This window comes from Danio rerio, chromosome 19 (genome assembly GCF_049306965.1).
Source record: "Danio rerio strain Tuebingen ecotype United States chromosome 19, GRCz12tu, whole genome shotgun sequence".
NCBI lineage: Eukaryota > Metazoa > Chordata > Actinopteri > Cypriniformes > Danionidae > Danio > Danio rerio.
Genome location: NC_133194.1, coordinates 8,292,560 through 8,312,024, shown reverse-complemented (window position 1 = coordinate 8,312,024; position 19,465 = coordinate 8,292,560). Strand labels below are relative to the sequence as shown.

At 36.5% G+C, this 19,465-nt stretch overlaps 1 protein-coding gene across 16 annotated transcripts in view; it reads left to right on the top strand.

Annotated features, from left to right (window-relative positions):
* rxrba (retinoid x receptor, beta a) overlaps window positions 1-12,053 on the top strand; it is a 28,184-nt gene extending 16,131 nt beyond the window's left edge. For 8 of the 16 annotated variants that reach the window (XM_005159411.4, XM_005159410.4, NM_001423448.1 and 5 more), the window contains 4 exons: window positions 3,987-4,028; window positions 4,495-4,586; window positions 6,479-6,584; window positions 6,912-12,053. In XM_005159411.4, coding sequence (XP_005159468.1) covers window positions 3,987-4,028; window positions 4,495-4,586; window positions 6,479-6,584; window positions 6,912-7,059 — 388 coding nt within the window. In that variant the 3' untranslated portion in view covers window positions 7,060-12,053. The remainder of the gene's footprint in view (window positions 1-3,986; window positions 4,029-4,494; window positions 4,587-6,478; window positions 6,585-6,911) is intronic. The other 8 variants (XM_005159412.4, XM_073930508.1, XM_009294025.3 and 5 more) reach the window with 1 other exon arrangement.
* The last annotated feature ends 7,412 nt before the right edge of the window (window positions 12,054-19,465 follow it).

Genomic DNA, 19,465 nt, shown 5'->3' with positions numbered 1-19,465 from the left:
ACTACTGTAATGTGGATATTCCATACAAAGTGTAAATTAATAAATTGTGGTGCGCTCTCGGCATTCTGAAAAGTTTAACTGTTTTCAATTAGGTGCAAGTTGCCTGAAAATCCGAGCGCGCCTCGTGCGCGTCGTTTCCTATTTGTGCGTGCAAGTCACGTGCCTCGAATTGAAATAAAGTTACACCCTAAACCTACTGACATTTTTTCCAAGACGCGCGCTCAACAGCCACAATTTAATAAAACTATAGCGCTACATACCCAAACTTAATACCAAACTATTTTTTTTATCTTATCTGACATTGGTGTTCGGTCAAAAAATACAGATACCGTTTTTATCGCCCAGCCCTACATTCAAAAGACAACACTTTATTTGTATTAACTGGCTCTTTTGATCAGTTTAATGCATTCTTGATTAATAAATACTCATTTTTATCAGAATTTTCTTTTTGACCTCAGGCTTTTGAATGGTAGCACATGATCACATTTTTATTTTGGTGGAGTCCAAATATCAGTTATTGATGTGTCTTTAGCTATTCCTCATTAGAGTTGTGTACAGATCTGCATGTCACCTGCTATGCTTATGTCTGGAAAAGGATTAGGCCATTAATCGTCCGTCATACCCTGATTTGTGGTGCTCCTGAATCTTACTAGCATTGATTCTTGCTTTGACACATTTAAGCCTGCAAAGGTGGTTGGATTTTCCTGTGTCATGACAAAAAAAAAACTTCCCGACAGCCTGCCGTCTTGACGCTGCTGTATACTGCACAGAATGAAACTGCACAAACAGACAAAACACACACGCACATGCAAACACTTCATATGTGCACCGGTGCTCTCCTCTGCTTATAGTCTCAACACACACTCTCATTTACATGATTAATGGAGTGCACGCTTGTTACGTCACTCTTAGTCTGCTGGTTGTTTCTCACAGCAGCTCTTTATTTCAAGGAACAAATTTAATACATTTCTCCCAAGACTTCCGGACTTTGTCTCATGCAAATCCAGGAATAATGAGCTACAGGCTGTTGTTTTATTTTGTAAAATGAGCTCATTCTAGATGTTCTGTGCTACAGTTTGTTGTGATGTTCATATATGAAGTTGTCTTTCGTTGCCATTCATCTTGTCATAATGTCTCTGCTTCAGAAATGAGCCTCCTCCCCGTGCTTGTGCTTCACTGTCCATCTCACCTGAGTTTTGCAGCGCTTCATTGTCATCCTGTTGGTGCCATGTGATGTGTGTGTGCGCGTGTGTGTTTGCAAATGCTTTCTGCTTTGCTTTATCAGCCCATGCTTTAGATGCTGTTTAACCTTCTGTGCAAAATCTGTTATGTCTTCAGAATCATATTATGTGCTTTTATTTTAATAATCTGCTTAATATTATAGTCTAAAGCAATGATGCATAAATGAATAACATGAATGAGCAGTTATTTTCCTCAATAGTATATATTTTTTTTAACAGGGCTCAACCATAATGATTTAAATTTATTTTAAGGGAAATGTTTAAAAATGGTTCTTCAAGACTAGGGATGCAACGATTGTAGATTTAGGTTGTCCGATTATAGGAATAATCATGGTTATCAGGGTTATTATGCATTCATTCATTTAAAAACACCACTAGTTTAGATAATCACCTGAAAACTTGTATCTAAAAGTGATTTTATTGCTGCTTAGTAGCCAAATAATACAGCACAAAATAATAATAAAACAAACAATATTCCCTTTGTCTTTAGACTTGAGGGAATTAATTGAAAAATCTGTATTTGTCTTATGTTAATCTAAGCTACATATTAGCTAAGTATTTCCCTTTTAAAGAGAACAAATTAAGTCAAAGGCTGCTGTCTTTGCCTTTGTCTTTTGATCAACTATATTACAAAATTGTTTATTATTTTTCATTTAGTATTTTTCCAGTTCTTGTCCCACGACTCGTGGTGCGTTTACGGCATTCTTTGAACTAGGTGCGCCTGGAAAGCGTAAGCATGTTGCGCCGCTCGCACGCTACGTGCATGTCGATCCTAATAGCCTCCATTAGAATAAACAAATTTGCTTGCGCAAAACATGCAATATTTGAATGGCCCTTAGTTAAAGATGCCAAAAACATAACTGTAGTATATCTAAACACAGTCCCTTACCTGCCTCCAAAGCCACACCTCCTGAAATCATGAACGCGCACCTTAAAGATGACAGTAGCCAACCCACTAGATCATGTCATTCGTTAGTTAGAAAACTTTATAGTATTTTATAATACTATGATTCTGAATGGAAAACTGTGTTATGTATAGGACATCACTGGTCTCACTCTGTCACACTATTTGTCCTAAAGTGATGCTTAGTGGTTGGCTGACGGTGTGCTGGATTTACATTTATTACTAAGCCATACTTTCATGCTACTTTACACCAAATATTCAGAGTAGCATGGTGAACAATACAGGAAGCAAAATCAACCAATATGAGTATGAAACCAACTTTACCTCAGTAAAGCCGGCTAGGCAAAATAGCCATAGTTACTGATGTTTTGTTGTTAAACTAAATAAAAAATCTACATTATCAATGCTGTAAAATGACCTTATGAAACTGAAAATAGTCACATCAATCTTTTGCTGGAAGATGTCAGTTGCTGAACAACACTTCTGTGCATTTCATCCATTCGTAAAACAAAACAATCTATTTAAGCTTTGCGAGATTAAAATAGTTTTAAAACAGAACATTACCTGTCTAAAAGAAATACTTCAGCCATGGTGTCGTCCTTCATCCAGCTTGCAAAAATAACTCCAATAGTGATTCAGGTTTTTAAAAAGCTCTCTCGTCTGTACGCACAATTGGCGGATCTTAGTGAACTGGATGCACAGATTCACAAATTTGCATTTTCCTTATCCAGAATATTAAAATGCATATAAATACATTTAGGTCATTTAATTTAATTAGTTCTATTGGAATCTGAAGAGACTTTTAACCAGCACAACAAAAAAAGTTTCTGAAGACAATCACCTACGGCACTTTTATAACCTCAGCTATCATTAATTCAGTGTGTGTGCGTATTAGTTTCTGTGTACAAGCTCCGAACTTCAAACTAGCGCACAGTTCACGTAACTAAGTTGCAGTAGTATTGTTTTGTACAGAAACACGGTGTTAATAAGTCTTTACGATTAAGCCTGACGAGTTAAAGCGCGGTTAATAGAGAAACCAGTTAATCATGGCATCCCTATTCTGGAGAAATTTTTGACTGTTATTAATCAAATTGAAGTGACTTTTATGATTTTTTTTTAACAGTGTTGTTTGTATTTTTTTTTTTTGTACAATGAATGATTAAAGTCATGATTGTAAATTATATATTAAATATTTACTAGATGTTGCCATGATTACAGCTAATGCTATTGATATGGCATTAAAATACAAATTCTTATTTTATTCCTAGATTTTCACTGGTAGAAATCTGAAATGAAAATATATTTTTAAAAGTAAATTTTTTTTTTACCTTTTAAAAATAAATAAATAAATAAAATAATTAGAATTTTTGTCATTGCTGGAAATAATTGAAAAACTGATGCTTAATTTATTTTATTTGTTTATTATTATTATTACTTACAAATTTACACCAGAGTTCGCAAACAACACTGCTCAAACACTGCTCAAAAATAAAGATTAATGTTGCATTTACGTGAATAAATTCTAAAAGCATCCATCGTTATTGTTGAGCCCTGATGTTTGATCCTGATTTTTATTTATATTTTTTCCCCTTCATGTTATGTTGTGTTTGTTCTGTGCTGGGAATTCTCATTTTCAAGCTTCGCTGCTGCCGCCCCATGAGCCCGTCTGCCTTCCCCTTTCAACAAGAGCCTGTAGCTTGTTACTCTTTGAACTGGGCCTACCGCCAACACATTGTGGAGTCTTTAACGTCTCTGCCTGGGCCTTTCTGGAGCGGGGAGACATTATATAACAGTGAAATGTGTAATGACATTTGAATAACACGTTGTGATTGAACACACAGGGAGAGTGCGCACAATGCAGAGGTTGGGGCCATATTCGACAGGTAATGACACTCCGCCACACGCCATAAACAAAACAAAAAAACAGCAGCAGTCAGGAAAAGCCTGTAGCTTAAGACAGTTTATTTTTGGATATAGTTATATGTCTGGGGCTGTTTGGGGCAGGTAAACTGACCTTGTCTGTGTGTCTGCTTGCGTGTACTCACAGTGTTAACAGGAATGACTGATGTTTTACATGGCATGCTGTTTGTTTTTTATTTTTTCATTTGCATTTCTGCTTGTTTTGTTTTGCTTTTAAGACAAATTCTGAAGTCTGTTGTGTTATTTTTTGATTTTGTGTATTTTGAAATGTGGCTCTGAAAACGGCTCCATTGAGCTTTTTCTGTTGCCTGATTTGTTGCATTTCAGATGTTAACGTGAATCATCTGTGTTTTGTTTATCCCTCCTCCTGACGTTCCCTTCCTGCTTGGCATCCCTCGCTCTTTCCTGTCCCTGTTTTAATGGCATCAGGGTGCTGACCGAGCTGGTGAGCAAAATGAGGGACATGCAGATGGATAAAACGGAGCTGGGATGCCTCAGAGCCATCATCCTATTCAACCCAGGTCAGAACCCCATTGTTGTAAATATTAAGCTCATATTTGTTCTTGTTAGCCTTTATAAAATATCTATATCCCCCCCAAACCCTTGCTTTTGTATATTTCCTACAACATATTCACTTAACCTCCTTAGAGGCCACATCTGTGGACGGCACACTTTAGCTCTTAACTGGCTATTTAAAATACTTATGTTTTATATTTTGTTATAGACATACAGTGTCATCCTGCAACTGTTTTGCAGCATATGAAATGTCCCAAACACTATTTTTAACTGTAAAAAAATGGGGAAAATTTTGTTTTTACTCTCTGATACTCAAAACATGTTCCAAAAAAATTTCTGTTATATATGCATGAACTTTAGGGGAAAATGTTTTATGTAAATTTGGACCACAAGTCCACATATATGGACATAATTTTCTCTGAAAATACATCATATCAAAAGAATATACTTAGGTTTTATTCTAATTAGGTTCCAATTAGCCCAAATGGCAAAAAGAAATCAAAAATGCATGTAAAAAACACCTTGGGCCTTAAGAGGTTAATACACAAATACACTTCATTCAACATGTACATAGGCATCACCTATATGCTGTATAACTGCAGGTTAGCTATGTTTATATATAATAACATTCTGTTAAAAGCTATTAGTTATTTCCCAGTACTGGCTTGTGGCTAAAAGGGCATGCACTGCGTAAAACACATGCTGGAATAATTGGTGGTTCATTCCGCTGTGGCGGCCTCTGAAATGGAGATTAAGCCGAAGGAAAATGAATGAATAAATGAAGCTAATAGTTACTAGTTAATTAGAAATAACCTTAACTTTTCAGAATTAAATTGGAATGCAATAATGTACACTTTTTGTGGAGCTGTTTTGAAACTATAATTTTTGGGAAAAGCGCTATACAAATAAACTTTGAATATTTGTGTATTGACTGTTGTCTTTTGTTTTATTCTATTAGGATTGTTGTGTAAAGAAGGCAAGAGAGTGTGAATTGTGCTAGTTCGCTTTAGGGATCTGCTAAAAGTATTTGCATGTCAACATTTTGGCTGAAACCAGCTATTTTTAGTTGCGGACCAAAATCATTGACCTGAACAAAGAGATGTTAAAATAACTTCTCTGCTGGCTCTGTTTAGCATCCATTTTCTGCACATTACAAATGTAGAGCGCAGTGTTTTGCAATATTGTCTAAAATGCTTTTGTTTCATAGATTATTGAATGAACTGTATTTGTTTAATATGTTTTACATGTAATTAAATGTAACATTAACACACTTTAAGAGTGGTTAATTTCAAGTCATTTTAGGCCAGATTTTTCTTAAATTGTTGATTTTTGTATATAATTTTTATTTTGGTGCATCACTGATTGGTTTTGTTTTTATTTATTGTTTTAAAACTAAAATATTTTTAATCAATGTTTGGCCAGTTACACAAATTAAAAGGTAATTTTATCTGGTACTTTTAGTATTGTAGTATTTTAACTTAAATAACAAAAAAATATTTTTAAACCAAATGACATGTCCTGACTAAGCAAACCGTAGTCATGCGAATGCAACAGAAACATAATCTCCCTCTTTGAGAAGTACAATTATGGAGTATGTGAATCATTTAGTTCCCCTCGTCTGGACATTGAAATGAAGAATTTAATGACAGACTTTACAGCAGTCAAAGTTCAACCAAATTTTTTACTCGTATTCTTGTATACTTATATATGCGTGTTATATAAGTATGTAAATGTGAGTCTATATTTAGATCAAGACACAAGTGAAACACTACAATTCCACAAGTCTTAAGTTCTTATGCTTTCACATTCCACTTTATTGTTATACAAGATTCTTGCTGATCTGCAAAATGTTTGCGTATTCATGATGCATGATGGCAGCTTTTTATTTTATATGCAGATGCAAAGGGATTGTCAAGCCCAAGTGAAGTGGAGTTACTAAGAGAGAAGGTCTATGCATCGCTGGAGGCCTATTGTAAACAGAGATATCCTGACCAGCAGGGAAGGTGCACAACATGATTTTTCTCCTTTCTGAAACCCCAGTTCATTGTAATTTGTATGTTTTTGTTATGCAACAAATGATTTAGAAGTGGTTATGATTATAAATTATATATTGAATATTTAGTACATATGTTGCCATTAATATAGCCAATATATAGCTGCTGATATAAATAATTAAATAACCCCAGTAGCAACTGAATGACAGAAGAAATAATCTATTATACTTTTTAAAGGGTAAATCGTGGTGGAAAGTGAGTTGTTACTGTTTCACTGTAATGTCCTGCTGTTATTGTAGCTGAATGCAGTTTCTGTACATGTCGCTCTGTTTTCAGGTTTGCAAAGCTTCTTCTCCGGTTGCCAGCATTGCGCTCCATTGGCCTCAAGTGCCTGGAGCACCTGTTCTTCTTCAAGCTGATTGGAGACACCCCAATCGACACCTTCTTAATGGAAATGCTTGAAGCGCCTCATCAGCTGACCTAACCTGGACCAGTCTCGATCCAATTCAATCCGGTTTGCACCAGGGTATCGCAGTACCCCCTGGACTCTGGGGCTTTACTGTGTCTCACTTCCCAATAACACCTCCCCCCCCCCACAATCCTCTCCTCCACATTCTCCCTGCCGCACCTTCAAACCAGTACAGCCACAAAAAAGACTCTTAAGCTGTCTGAAAAAAAAGAGATGTTTTCCATGTAACGTTTTACACCGTATGAGCTGTCCAGAGAGATCTTATTTTTTCGAATTCCCTGGAGGGTCTAAATCAAAAGCTTTGTTTTAAAGACTTCAGCTTCCAGTTTTAGAACTCTCGTATTGATTCTAGAGATCTCAGTGTGTCGTTTTGGTTTCTATGTTACTCTGAATGCACGAACTGTACTTTTTTCTTTTGTTTTGTTTTTGGGGTCACTGCAGTTAGACAGCCCTTCGGCTGAATTTACAGTGCATGTGTGACTGGGGTGAGAATCCGGCAAGCCTTTTGGCTGGTACGAATCAAGTCGCGGCAGGCCTGACCCTTTGTGTTTGACTGTGGAAAACTGCTAACATGCTATTTTTGGGATTTTTACATTGAGATCCCACTTTGTACTGTACTCATGAAATGAGTCCAATTTATAAAAGGCATTGGAAATTCTTGGCCTGCTGCATCTGGCCCATATGAAATGCAGGCCGGGGTTTTACATTTGTGAATAAATGTATGGAGGTTTTGTTGGACATGAGTTTTTGATCATGATCCATGGAGGGCCTAAAGGCACAGATTAAATCTCGCAGGAGAATCCTGCTTTTTTGGTGGCAATAGGAGGGATGACCTTGTTATTTTTGTGTTGTTTTTAAATGAGCAAATGTGTTGGTATTGGTTTCGGTACCGTCTAGAGGACCTTATACCTTTGCCGTTTCATTATTCCCACAAGTTCCTTCCTTTGATGCATTTTTCTGTCACCAAGTGGGAACCAAATCCACACCATGGAACCACACCATACCCCCCAGTAGACAAATATTTATAAACCGTGTGTGTGTGCTGTGAAGTATGTCCAACCACTCTTGCCCTTTCCATGTCTTCGGTGTAGCAGGCCTATTTTCGTTTGTGATTGTCATCAGGCTCCTTTGGAATTAACTGGTACTAACTTTGGCGTATTAAAACCACAAAAAGTGATCTTGATTTGGTGTAAAGGCTGGGGATGCATTACATGACTTTGCCTAATTTGGGTTATCTACAGTCTAGACTAGAGGAGTCGATGCTTGTTGCTGAATTAGAACGACAGTCTGCAGATTGTTGTCAAAGTTGACTGATTGCACGGAAAATTGGTGTTTGATTGGCACAGACGTCTTTGATTATCGAGACCTGTTTGATATTTTGAGCCAATCTTAAAACACAGTTTTTGTGGCACAAGTGTGTGTGCAAGTTGGTTTTGTTTGGATAATCTGATTTGGTTTGTGATGCACGGTTTTTGTTAAACTATCTGAAAAGTTCTAGATAATGTATTTCTGCATTCCATCTGTTCAGGTCGCCTCCTTCAAAACTACGGCCATTTTGTCTTATTCAGCAGGAAATGAGGGTGCAGGGCTCTGTGGGAGTTGTGCAGTTGGTGCGAAAGGGCGAAGTGTCAAAACCAGCATCCGTCACAACATCTATGCATTTATGCGAGAATGATCGAGATCATGCATCAGGGAGAGAATTCAGGCCATTGAACAAGATCCAGCAAATGCACCAGTGTTGATGGTGGGAACATTGGTTTAAGCCACAGAAACCAATGGGCATATAAAACAAAGTACTTTTAGGCAGAGACTTGAGATCAAATACTCTCAATTACTCTAGTATTTAAAGGTTTTATAGAGAAGAATGGATTGAGTGGTTTCACCTGTTTTGGTGCTAAAAATGACAACGCTTGGACACAAATGTTGACACCAAAATAGACACGCACAGCTGTGGTGAAAATATGCAATTTCTTCAATAAGCTTGAATTTGATATGCCAATTTCTTGTTTAATACACCATCTTCTACATGACGATCAATTGTAGTATCCAGCTATATGCAGATATTGCTATCTGAAGTGTTTTTTTACATCTGTAAGGTGCTTAATTTTCCAGTATAATCATGCAGTACATCATGTAAGATGGTTCACAGGATTGATGGGTTTTACTGTTTTCCGTAATGCTAGCCATTGACATTTGACTGAATCCAGACTTCCTCTTTGTGACTTGTTCCTCATGTGTTTTCGGTTGGGCCACTGGTCTTTTTAATGTGATTAACAACTGACCTCTGGTCCAGTAAATTTGGCTTCCCAGTAGTTTAGCCTCCTCAAAGAGTTCTTGCATGCTTGTCCACCCAGTTTTCATAAATCCAGGAATTGAGGCTAATTCAGTTGGCGATGATGGTCTGCTCAGTACCGGAACAGCGGGAAGGTCATTTGATTGTGCACTGTATGCTTGTGCTTTCACGTAGGTGACTCGAGTGTTGGCAGAGTTGTCAGTCAGCCTACGGGGGTAGGTGTATTTGGGTATGTGTGTGTATGTGCGTCCTGTCTATGTGAAAGATGCATACAAAAGTGGTGAAACGCTTCACTGTATTTCCTTGAAATGGAGTGCAATGGCCCCAATCTCCTATTACTTGATTGCTTTTTGCCATAATCGACTTTCGCTTGACTACATATTACTAAAAACATACGCTGTAAGCTCTTTTGGGGTCCAGGTTTTATCCCCCCACCCTCTCAACTCTTTCATAATCTCACATTTTAACAGTTCTCAATTAGTTTAGGGTTGCAAAGCATTCATTGAAATGAACAATATATATATATAAGCCTTGCGCAGGTTTTTTTGTACCATTTTCAGTTTTGTTACAGCAGACAGTAACGCTTCAGTTATCCGTAATGCACCTGAACTGATTCAGCACTGCCAAACAGGTGCGACGGGAGACCCCTAACTAACCCCTACTGGTCGACTGTGTACTGTGATGATCACTAAACAGAACCCCTAATGCAACTATTTATACCCAGCTGAGAGACAGAGAGATCCAGAGGGTTCTGTTGGTGCATTTTTTTCTTAAGGCCTTGTTGCTGCAATTTGTCACACATGTTGGGGAAAAGCCCTCCCGGGTGTGTATTTGAAGCCAAGTGGCGCTCTGAAATATGCACAGTGCAAACTGAATGAATCTCCGCCTGAGAATGAAGTGGTTATTATGCACGTTACAGTCTGAGAGCTGATTGACTTTGATCTTCGTTTGTGGTTTTTCAGCGAATATGTAAAGACAGATCTGCGTTAGATATGAGGGAAGCGTTTGCGAAGGTCAGGAGGGTTCACACAGGTGAATTACACAAAACGTGTGTTTACATGACACCGCTGTTGGCTAAAAATGAAAACGATTTTTTTTTTCAATTCATTTAAAGCCGTCAGTCCTGGAGGGCCGGTGTCATGCAGAGTTTAGCTTCAACACAATTAGACACACTTGAAGCTAATCACGGTTTTACCGGGTGTACTAGAAACTTCCTGGCAGTTATGTTGAAGCAAGTTGGAGCCAAACTCCTTGGGCACCTGTAATTTAAAGGGATAGTCCACCCAAAAATGAACGTTTACTCTCATTTAGGTGGTTCTAAACATTTGAGTTTTTTTTTTTTTAAACACAGTTGATCTTCATAGTAATAAAATCAAAAACTGTGGAGTTCAATGGCTACAAGTTTCCAACATTCTTCACTGTCTTAGTTTGTGTTTAGCAGGTGAAACGTGAAGGATGAATAATGGCAATTTTAATTTTTAGGTGAACTATCCCTTTAATCCAGGGGTGTCCAAACTCGATCCTGGAGGGCTGGTGTCTTGAATAGCTTAGCTTCAACACACCTGCTTGGAACTCTGGTATACCTAGAAAGAGCTTGATTAGCTGGTTCAGGTGTGTTTAATTAGGGTTGGAACTAAAATATGCTGGACACCGGCCCTCCAGGACTGAGTTTGGACACCACTGCTTTAATCAAACCCTCATTTGAGAGTGTGAAACTGTTTTCAAAGCGCACATTTTTGCACATGATGCCATTTTCGTCGCCTCTGTGTAAAATAAAACAGTGATGTCATGTAGCATGTACAATTAAAACAACAGTGGCGGACTAGAGAACTCGACAGGTGTGTATTGTTTCTTCTTAAAGAGACATCACCAGCTATTGATCAACGTGAAGGGTTGTATTTCTGGAGTGAAACATTTTGAAAATGGGTGGAATGAAAAAGATTTCCTTTTTTTTATCTCAGGGCTGTCATGTAAACACCTTAAGAATGTGTCCAAGTCATACTTCACTGCAAAGTAAAATCTCATTAGGTGCACATTTTCACTTTTTATGCAAAGTGTTTTTATTTATCCTGATTCAAATTGAAATCGCTGAGCTACAGTAATGGAAATTACTATTCAGATTAATTGGAATGAATAATTAAATGTGGGAGTGCATTACTGAAGTGAACTTATGTCAAAAATATTTTGTTGTTGTTGGTTTTGTGGTGAAATGTGACATGGACATGTTTTTGTGCGATTTCCTTTATATAGGAATGTGTTGGATAGATGTACAGCTGAAGGAGGGCTACATAATAGATGATTTTGTACTTTCAAGTGGGTGGGCTGATGAAAATGGTGATTGTTTTTGGGAGTCTTTAAGAGATTACGGACTTGAAAGAGCTTTCTTAATTTACTCCCACCAAAAGAAAAAAAAACACACAAAAATATTGCTTCTCAGTATGTTTTCTGACTGCTCTTTTCTTATGCTTTACATCTTTGTGTATCCTGATGTATTAGTGTAAACTGTTATGTTATTTGGGGTCTTTTCCCCCTATCCTCAACCTTCCCTCTTCATTTTTCTTGTCTAGTTTTTAAATCTGTCTCCAGCAGTGGTGGAAAGGATTGACTGTACGGAGTGTGGAGAAAGAGAAAAAAAAACTTTCTTTTTGCTTTATTGTCATTAATTCTGAATCTGTTTTGTTGGATGTACCATGTGCAAGTAAAGGTTTTAATACAGTACTGTTGTCAGCTTATTATATGCTCTAAGAAATGTACGCATGCAGTTCAGCTGCCAGACCTTTATATAAAATAAAATATGTGAGAATAATACAGAAAATACTTGGCATTAAAAAAAAAAATAGAAATGTAAATTAGGGCTGCACGATAATTAAAAAATCTAACATTGTGATATTTATTTATTCTGCGATTACTGTATATATTGTAGGCTGGGCCGGTATAAGATTCTGGCGGTATGATAACCTTAGATATAAATATCACTGTGTTGAGATTACTGCTCTAAAATATATTGTTTTTAAATGTCTGGGTAAAAAACAAAACCCTTTTCCCCTTTGTACACAATATATTTCAATTATAATTAACATGTCAGGCTAAATAATTCAAATAAATCATTTGACTTCTGCTGTCTTCACAAAAACGCTGATTTCATTACAATTTAAAAAATGGCATTTTTGGATATTATTTCTGCTAGAGATGCTCTTGTCCTAAATAAAATGTAAATAAAAAATCTGTAACACTTTACAATAAGCTTTATTAGTTAATGCATTTACTAACATGAAGTAATCATGAACAACACATGTACAGCATTTATTAATCATAATTGAACACTTACTAATGCATTATTAACATCCAAGTCCATGCTTGTTAACATTAGTTTATGCACCATGAGTTAACGAACTAACAATGAACTGTATTTTCATTAACTAACGTTAACTAACATGAACAAATACAGTAGTAAATGCATTGTTCATTGTTTTTATGTTAGTAAATGCATGTTAGTAAATGCATTAATTAACATTAACTAATGAACCTTATTGTAGTGTGACCAAAAAATCTTATTCATACCTTAGAAATGGTATAGCAGAAAATGTTGACAGTTTTAAAACCTTGATCTTTCCCACCTGCGGTATACCTTGAACACGATTATCGATCCATGCCTAATATATTACAATATGAATAAAATTTTAATAGATGATTTGAATATCCGTTTGGAAATATGGATTTGGATGATTTTGTAGGCAAGTGCATAAAACAAAAACAATCTTCAAGCATAGATAAATTAAATAAAGAAAATTGTACAAATAAATAAACAGCTTTTTATTGTTTTCCAAGGAGTCAACCTGTATTCAGGTATACAGTAACTGAATAATCAAATGTAAAATAATACTGCATAGTCTTCATTTAATAAACAATTTAATCAAATTTAATTTAATCTCCCACAGTCACAGGCCTTAAAAACACTTGCGAAATGATCATATTGCGATATCGATACTGAAACTATACTGTGCAGCCCTGATGTAAACACTTGATATTATATTTCACGCAGTATACTAATGCGACAGACATCCAGTGTCCAACATAAGTTCACCTCCTTTGAAAATTAATTAAATTTGAAAAGCAATAATTGTTGCTTTTTACACAACTATTTTTTATTTTTATATATTTTAGATATTGAGAGTGTGGTCACTTATGTTAATAATGACAAAAATAACATTTAAATTCAAATGACATGTAAACTCAACAGATTCAATTAAACAAAATATAACAGTTTGCATTACCTCATTGATTTTCCAGGTTATTTACAATTTTAGGTTGTTTTAACAATATTAATTGAGATGAACCAAGCTTAAAGGGGTTGTTCAACCAAAAATGAAAATTTACTCATTATTTACTCACCCTTAAGTGGTTTTGATCTTATTTACTTTACTGTGCAAGTCAAATAGTTATTTCTTCAAAATATCTTCTTTTGTGTCCAACAGAAGAAAGAAACAGTTTTAGACAGGTAAAGGCTGAGTAAATGATGACAGAATTGTCATTTTTGGGTGAACTGCCCCTTTAATGTCCTGAAGTAAAAGTTATCAGACTGGTAAATACCATTCTTTTACGCCATAGTTTACATTTTAAATTGCTCTCTCACCTGTGTTTTCTAAAATAAGCTCTTCGTTTGTGAGTTGGGTGAGTCTTTTTAGTTTTGGGGTCCCTCGGGCTCTTAGGTGAGCTGGTTTGGTCTTCAGTCCAGCAGGACCCCCGGGCCCTGAGCCGATGCTGGGGTTTCAGTGACGCGCCGTGGCCGCGAGAGGGAGCGCTCCTTGTACGTCACTCCTCCAACGAACCAATGGTATTTTCTGACTCAACTCTGACTCCTCCTCCATTCTTATTGCTTGCAGCTTTCTAAATTCTAGAAGACACAAGCAAAATGGTCAGCAAGCTGTCTAATTCTCCTGGTTTAACTGATTAATATATATATATATATATATATATATATATATATATATATATATATATATATATATATATATATATATATATAATATATAATGTTCTGACGAGAAATCTGGATCTAGCTAACAAATACTTCCTTATCTTGGCTTGGGTGCGGTTTATGATAGTGTGGAGCTTATTTAGTTAATAACCAAATAATTAATTTGACTTAAAACCTGTAATGTATTTATTTTGACAGCTAAAATGCTTCTTACATGCGACGTCGTGCATTTTCTCCATCAAAGCCCGTTTCACTGTGTAAGGTGCGCCTGCAGTTCCTCTCTTCGCCGGCAGGTAGAGCTCCTACAATGACTCCTCTGTGCTGGAATGATGAGGGCAGCATATTTTCGCGGTTATGTTTGCGCGGTAAACATTCTGAGTCCTGAAACTGACGCCAAAACCTAATCCTTACCCATTTGTAAATTTTGTTTGCAACATTACCCGTTTCTGTCACATCTCACGACAACAGAAAAGGCAAGACAAACCCTTTTACTCTTAACTCCACCTTTTATCCAGTCATTCAAATGTCGAGAGGTTTATTTATTCCCATGACTGATTCAGCAGATTATATAGACTTACTGACCTATTTTGGGCAGTATTTTAAAGTATAGGTTCCCTGAGGCTGTGTTGACATTAGTAGAACTGGACAACGCGTTTACAGTTGTTATAAACCTTAAAAACGCCAGGTTTAGTAACTGTGGACTCGGTTATCGGTGGAGTTATAAGGCAGCTCCACCTATCAGCTGCTGTGAGGTGAATGAAGGACAGAAAATACTCTTTCAATGACTATTACTGTTCCTTAACATGGAATTTCACAGCAAAGTAAACCTCATGTCAGGTCACAGATATACTGTGCTCAGCATATACAAGTACACCCCTCACAAATCTCTCTTTTGAATTCATATTTTTAATAGGAAGCTATACAATATTAAAGTTGCGTGTGTACATTAGATCAGTCAGTAGTGAAGCCAAATCTGGAGCTAATCTAACATAAAACTAATGATAATGGTCCAAAAACTATTACACCCAAATTTATGTTCTAGGAAAAATATTAAATACACATTTAACAAGGAGGAAAAATCAAGAGAAGCAAAATAAATAAATAAAAAATAAAAACAAATTTGTTGAAATTTTCATTCATTTATTCATTCATTTTCTTCTCGGCTTATTCTCTTTATTATTCTGGGGTTGCCACAGTGGAATGAACCGCCAACTTATCCAGCATGTTTTTACGCAGCGGATGCCCTTCCCGCCACAACCCAACTCTGGGAAACATCCACACACACATTCACACACACACTCATACACTAGGGACAATTTAGCCTACCCAATTCACCTGTGCCGCATGTCTTTGGACTGTGGGGGAAACCGGAGCACCCGGAGGAAACCCACATGAACGCAGGGAGAACATGCAAACTCCACACAGAAACGCCAACTGAGCTGAGGCTCGAACCAGCGACTTCTTGCTGTGAGACGACAGCACTACCTACTGCGTCACAGCGTTGCCTGTTGAAATTTTGTAGCTTGTAGTTTATTTTTGTGATATTTAGCATGAATTTAATTGTATCATCTTTCAATTTCTAAATATGTTTAGTGAAGTATTTTGATAAATATATCTGTTTATTAAATTTGTTTTGTTTAAATGCACCAAAATACATTGCCTATTTTCACCGAGAAATGCATAAAAATATTAATTTTCAGGGTGAACTCAATTATGCTGAGCACTGTGCATTCCAATATAATTGGCCTTTATTGTAGATGTATTAATTGTAGTAGTAGTCGTGGTAAAACAACTATCAAACTATTATTTGATAAAGAAATAGTTCACCCAAAACTAACAATTCAGTTTTTTTTTTCTTCTTATGAACACAAAGTTATTTTGTAAAAATAAAAATCTGTATCTGCTTTTTAATGGTTAAACGTTTCTAACATTTTTTTTATGTATTTACTTTTCAACAAAAAAAAATGAAACACATAAAGGATTGCAACCAGCTCAGGGTGAGTAAATTCTCTTTAAATATCTCTTTAATTCTTATGTTTTTGTTCACATTGTAAATATTGTTAAATTTAGCAATTGCAATAATAATTTGACCTGCCTGATCTAAGTCTACTAAACTAAAATTGTTTGCCAGGGAATGTTTAAGCTGTGAAAACTGTGAAGTGGACAGAAATGCTGAGATCAGTGTATACTGTAATGGAGGCTAGCTAATGTGCATCTGGTAAATTAGAGCTGCAGAAATGAGGGTTCTTGCAAATTAGCAGTATGTATCAGCCATAAGAGGTTTGCAAATTAGCACTTTGGTTTGTGAGTTTAAAACCTGACGTGAGGCAAACTAACAAAGTTTCTCAGGGGCTAAATGGCTGCCCAAACTGCAGTGTATTTGCCACAGACACTTCAAGTCTTATTTCAAAGAAAACAAGAGTCCAATACAAGGACTTTAATTTAGATTTCCTTCCCTATTATTCATTTCCTGACTAATGATGAAAAGAAAATGAGTGATGAGAAATGTTTTTTTTTATTGATTATACTTATTGATATTTTTCTCTATGCAGATCTGTGCATGAAATATGTTTTTATAGTTGTTGACGTTTACAATAGTTTTATTTCTACTTGGTGTTGCAGTGGAGAAGCAAAGGAATGCGTGTTTGCTTTTGACTAAAATATATAAACGTTGTTGTGTGTGCTTCTGGGACATTGTGTGGCAGTGTGGATGACCAGGCTTTTGTTTTCTCACATAACATGCTGCTATTTAAAGCACGTTTTTTGGAAATGTAAAGTTTTCTCTTGTATAAAAGCACCGGAGAGCAAAAACAAGTAAACATTGGGATACATTAAACACTGTAATTTGGTATTTCAACAAGCTACTCACCCCCAAAAATGCTAATTTAATGCAGAATATAGAGTTTGCTTTTAGATTGTATTGTTCGCTTTTAGTTATCTTGTGCAAAAAAATAATGTTTTGTTAAATATGATTGAACTTTAGCTTTCAGCTGTTACAATGCGAACAAACACCAATTCTGAATAAATGGGTCTGAACTTATAATATTAAATCTCTATTTTAAAGTAATTTTGTGACATCTTCATCATCATCATCATGTGACACTGAGGACTGGAATGGGGATAGTGAAAGCTTTCCCAACAAAAATCAATTATGTTTAGAAAAATGTTAAAATAGAAGACTTTTGAGATAAAATAAAAATAATATTTAGCAATATTTTATTTCAGTACTGTTGCCTTACAACAAGATGGTTGCTGGTTCGAGTCCCAGCTGGGTCAGTTGGCGTTTCTGTGTGTAGTTTGCATGTTCTCCCTCTGTTCGCATGGGTTTCCTTCGGGTGCTCCGGTTTCCCCCACAGTCCAAAGATATGCGGTGAATTGGGTAGGCTAAATTGACCGTAGTGTATGAGTGAGAATGAGTGTGTGTGGATGTTTCCCAGAGATAGGCTGCAGCTGGAAGGGCATCTGCTGCGTAAAAACGTGCTGCAAAAGTTGGCGGTTCATTCCGCTGTGGCGACCCCAGATTAATAAACGAACTAAGCCGAAAAGAAGATGAATGAATATTTTATTTTATGTACTATTGTGATATATTATTGTATATTTAATATACTTTAGTTGTATGAAATGCAACTTATACAATTTAGCCTACCCAATTCACCTGTACCGCATGTTTTTGGACTTTGGGGGAAACTGGAGCACCCGGAGGAAACCCACGCGGATGCAGGGAGAACATGCAAACTCCACACAGAAACACCAACTGAGCCAAGGTTCAAACCAGCGACCCAGCGATCTTCTTGCTGTGAGGCGACAGCACTACCTACTGCGCCACTGCCTAGCCCACCAAAATATGCATATTTTTTTAATATCATTAAAGTGCTATTAGAGTTTTGTTAAGGTATTGAATCTTTATTTATTCTTTTGATTTTTAAAATTTGATGTAAAACAAAAACACGTTCCTTTTCTGACTTTAGTTTATATACTTTTTAAAAACAGTATTATATGAATGAAATTTAGAGATATTCCATCAGATTCTGCAATGTCTTTATTGTGTATTCAGTTACATTTATAACATTCATTGTTTTGACTCAACATCTGCTTTAATTCATAAAACATTTCATTTAAACAATAACTAAAACCTAAACACTCAATTCATTTAAACAGAAACTAAATACTGGTCATTATGGTGGTACTTGGAGAGACACTTTTTTTCTGAGGTGGTACTTAATGAAAATAATTTGAGAACTGCTGTATTAGTAGGTTTCTCTGCTGGAGGGTTAAGCTGTTTGTAATGAGCATTGGTTCATCATGACTTTCTCATCCCCAGATGTGTACGGTTGTGTTTTTGTCTGTGTAAACAGTGACATGATGTGTAGATGTTAGTCCTTCAAAACATTGGTGTATAAGAGTATAAATAAAAGAAATATTGTAGTGTACTGGAGTATTTTTTATGGTAAAATTCTACTATAGATTTTACAGAATTTTTAAAGACACAAATAAATGTGTTAACTGTATAAAACTCTTGTTAGGAGTCACGCTGGCTGTCTTAGACGTCTCCATCTCTGCTGGTCTTCCTCCAGGTCTCTTCAGTCCTGTACTGTACCTCCCGCTCGCTGCGTGTCTCTGCGTTCCTGCCTCACAAAAGCCCCCTCTGTTCTCCGCGCGCTTCACCCCGGCGCCCCACACCCTTCCTCAACACCCAAGTGGTACATTCCCTTTCCTCCTCAAGCTTCCCTCATTGTGGAGCTCTTCACCTTTAGCTTCAGTCCATCTCAAAGCTGCAGTATTACAGTAGAGTCTGTGCCTCAGACGCCTCAAGCTGACGTGTGAAGCACAAACTGACCTGCTGCTTCACACACACTGAACAGACAACAGCGTAACGCTAAGACCTTTGTCTGTCTCGACACGACAGAAAGCACTGAGATTGACTAATGCTGTCCAAGTACTAATGTTGGAAAGTTTGGGATTGATCGTTTTCATGTTTACAATCGAAGTTGTAATAACTTTGCACTTGTTAAAGGTCCCATGACATTAAAAATAAGCTTTTATAGTTATTAGTATCAGTATTGTTCACTTTTAGGATATCTATAAGCTAGTGCTCACCAAAAAGTGACAAAGTTGGCGTTTAGAACATATAAAACTAATATAAACATGTA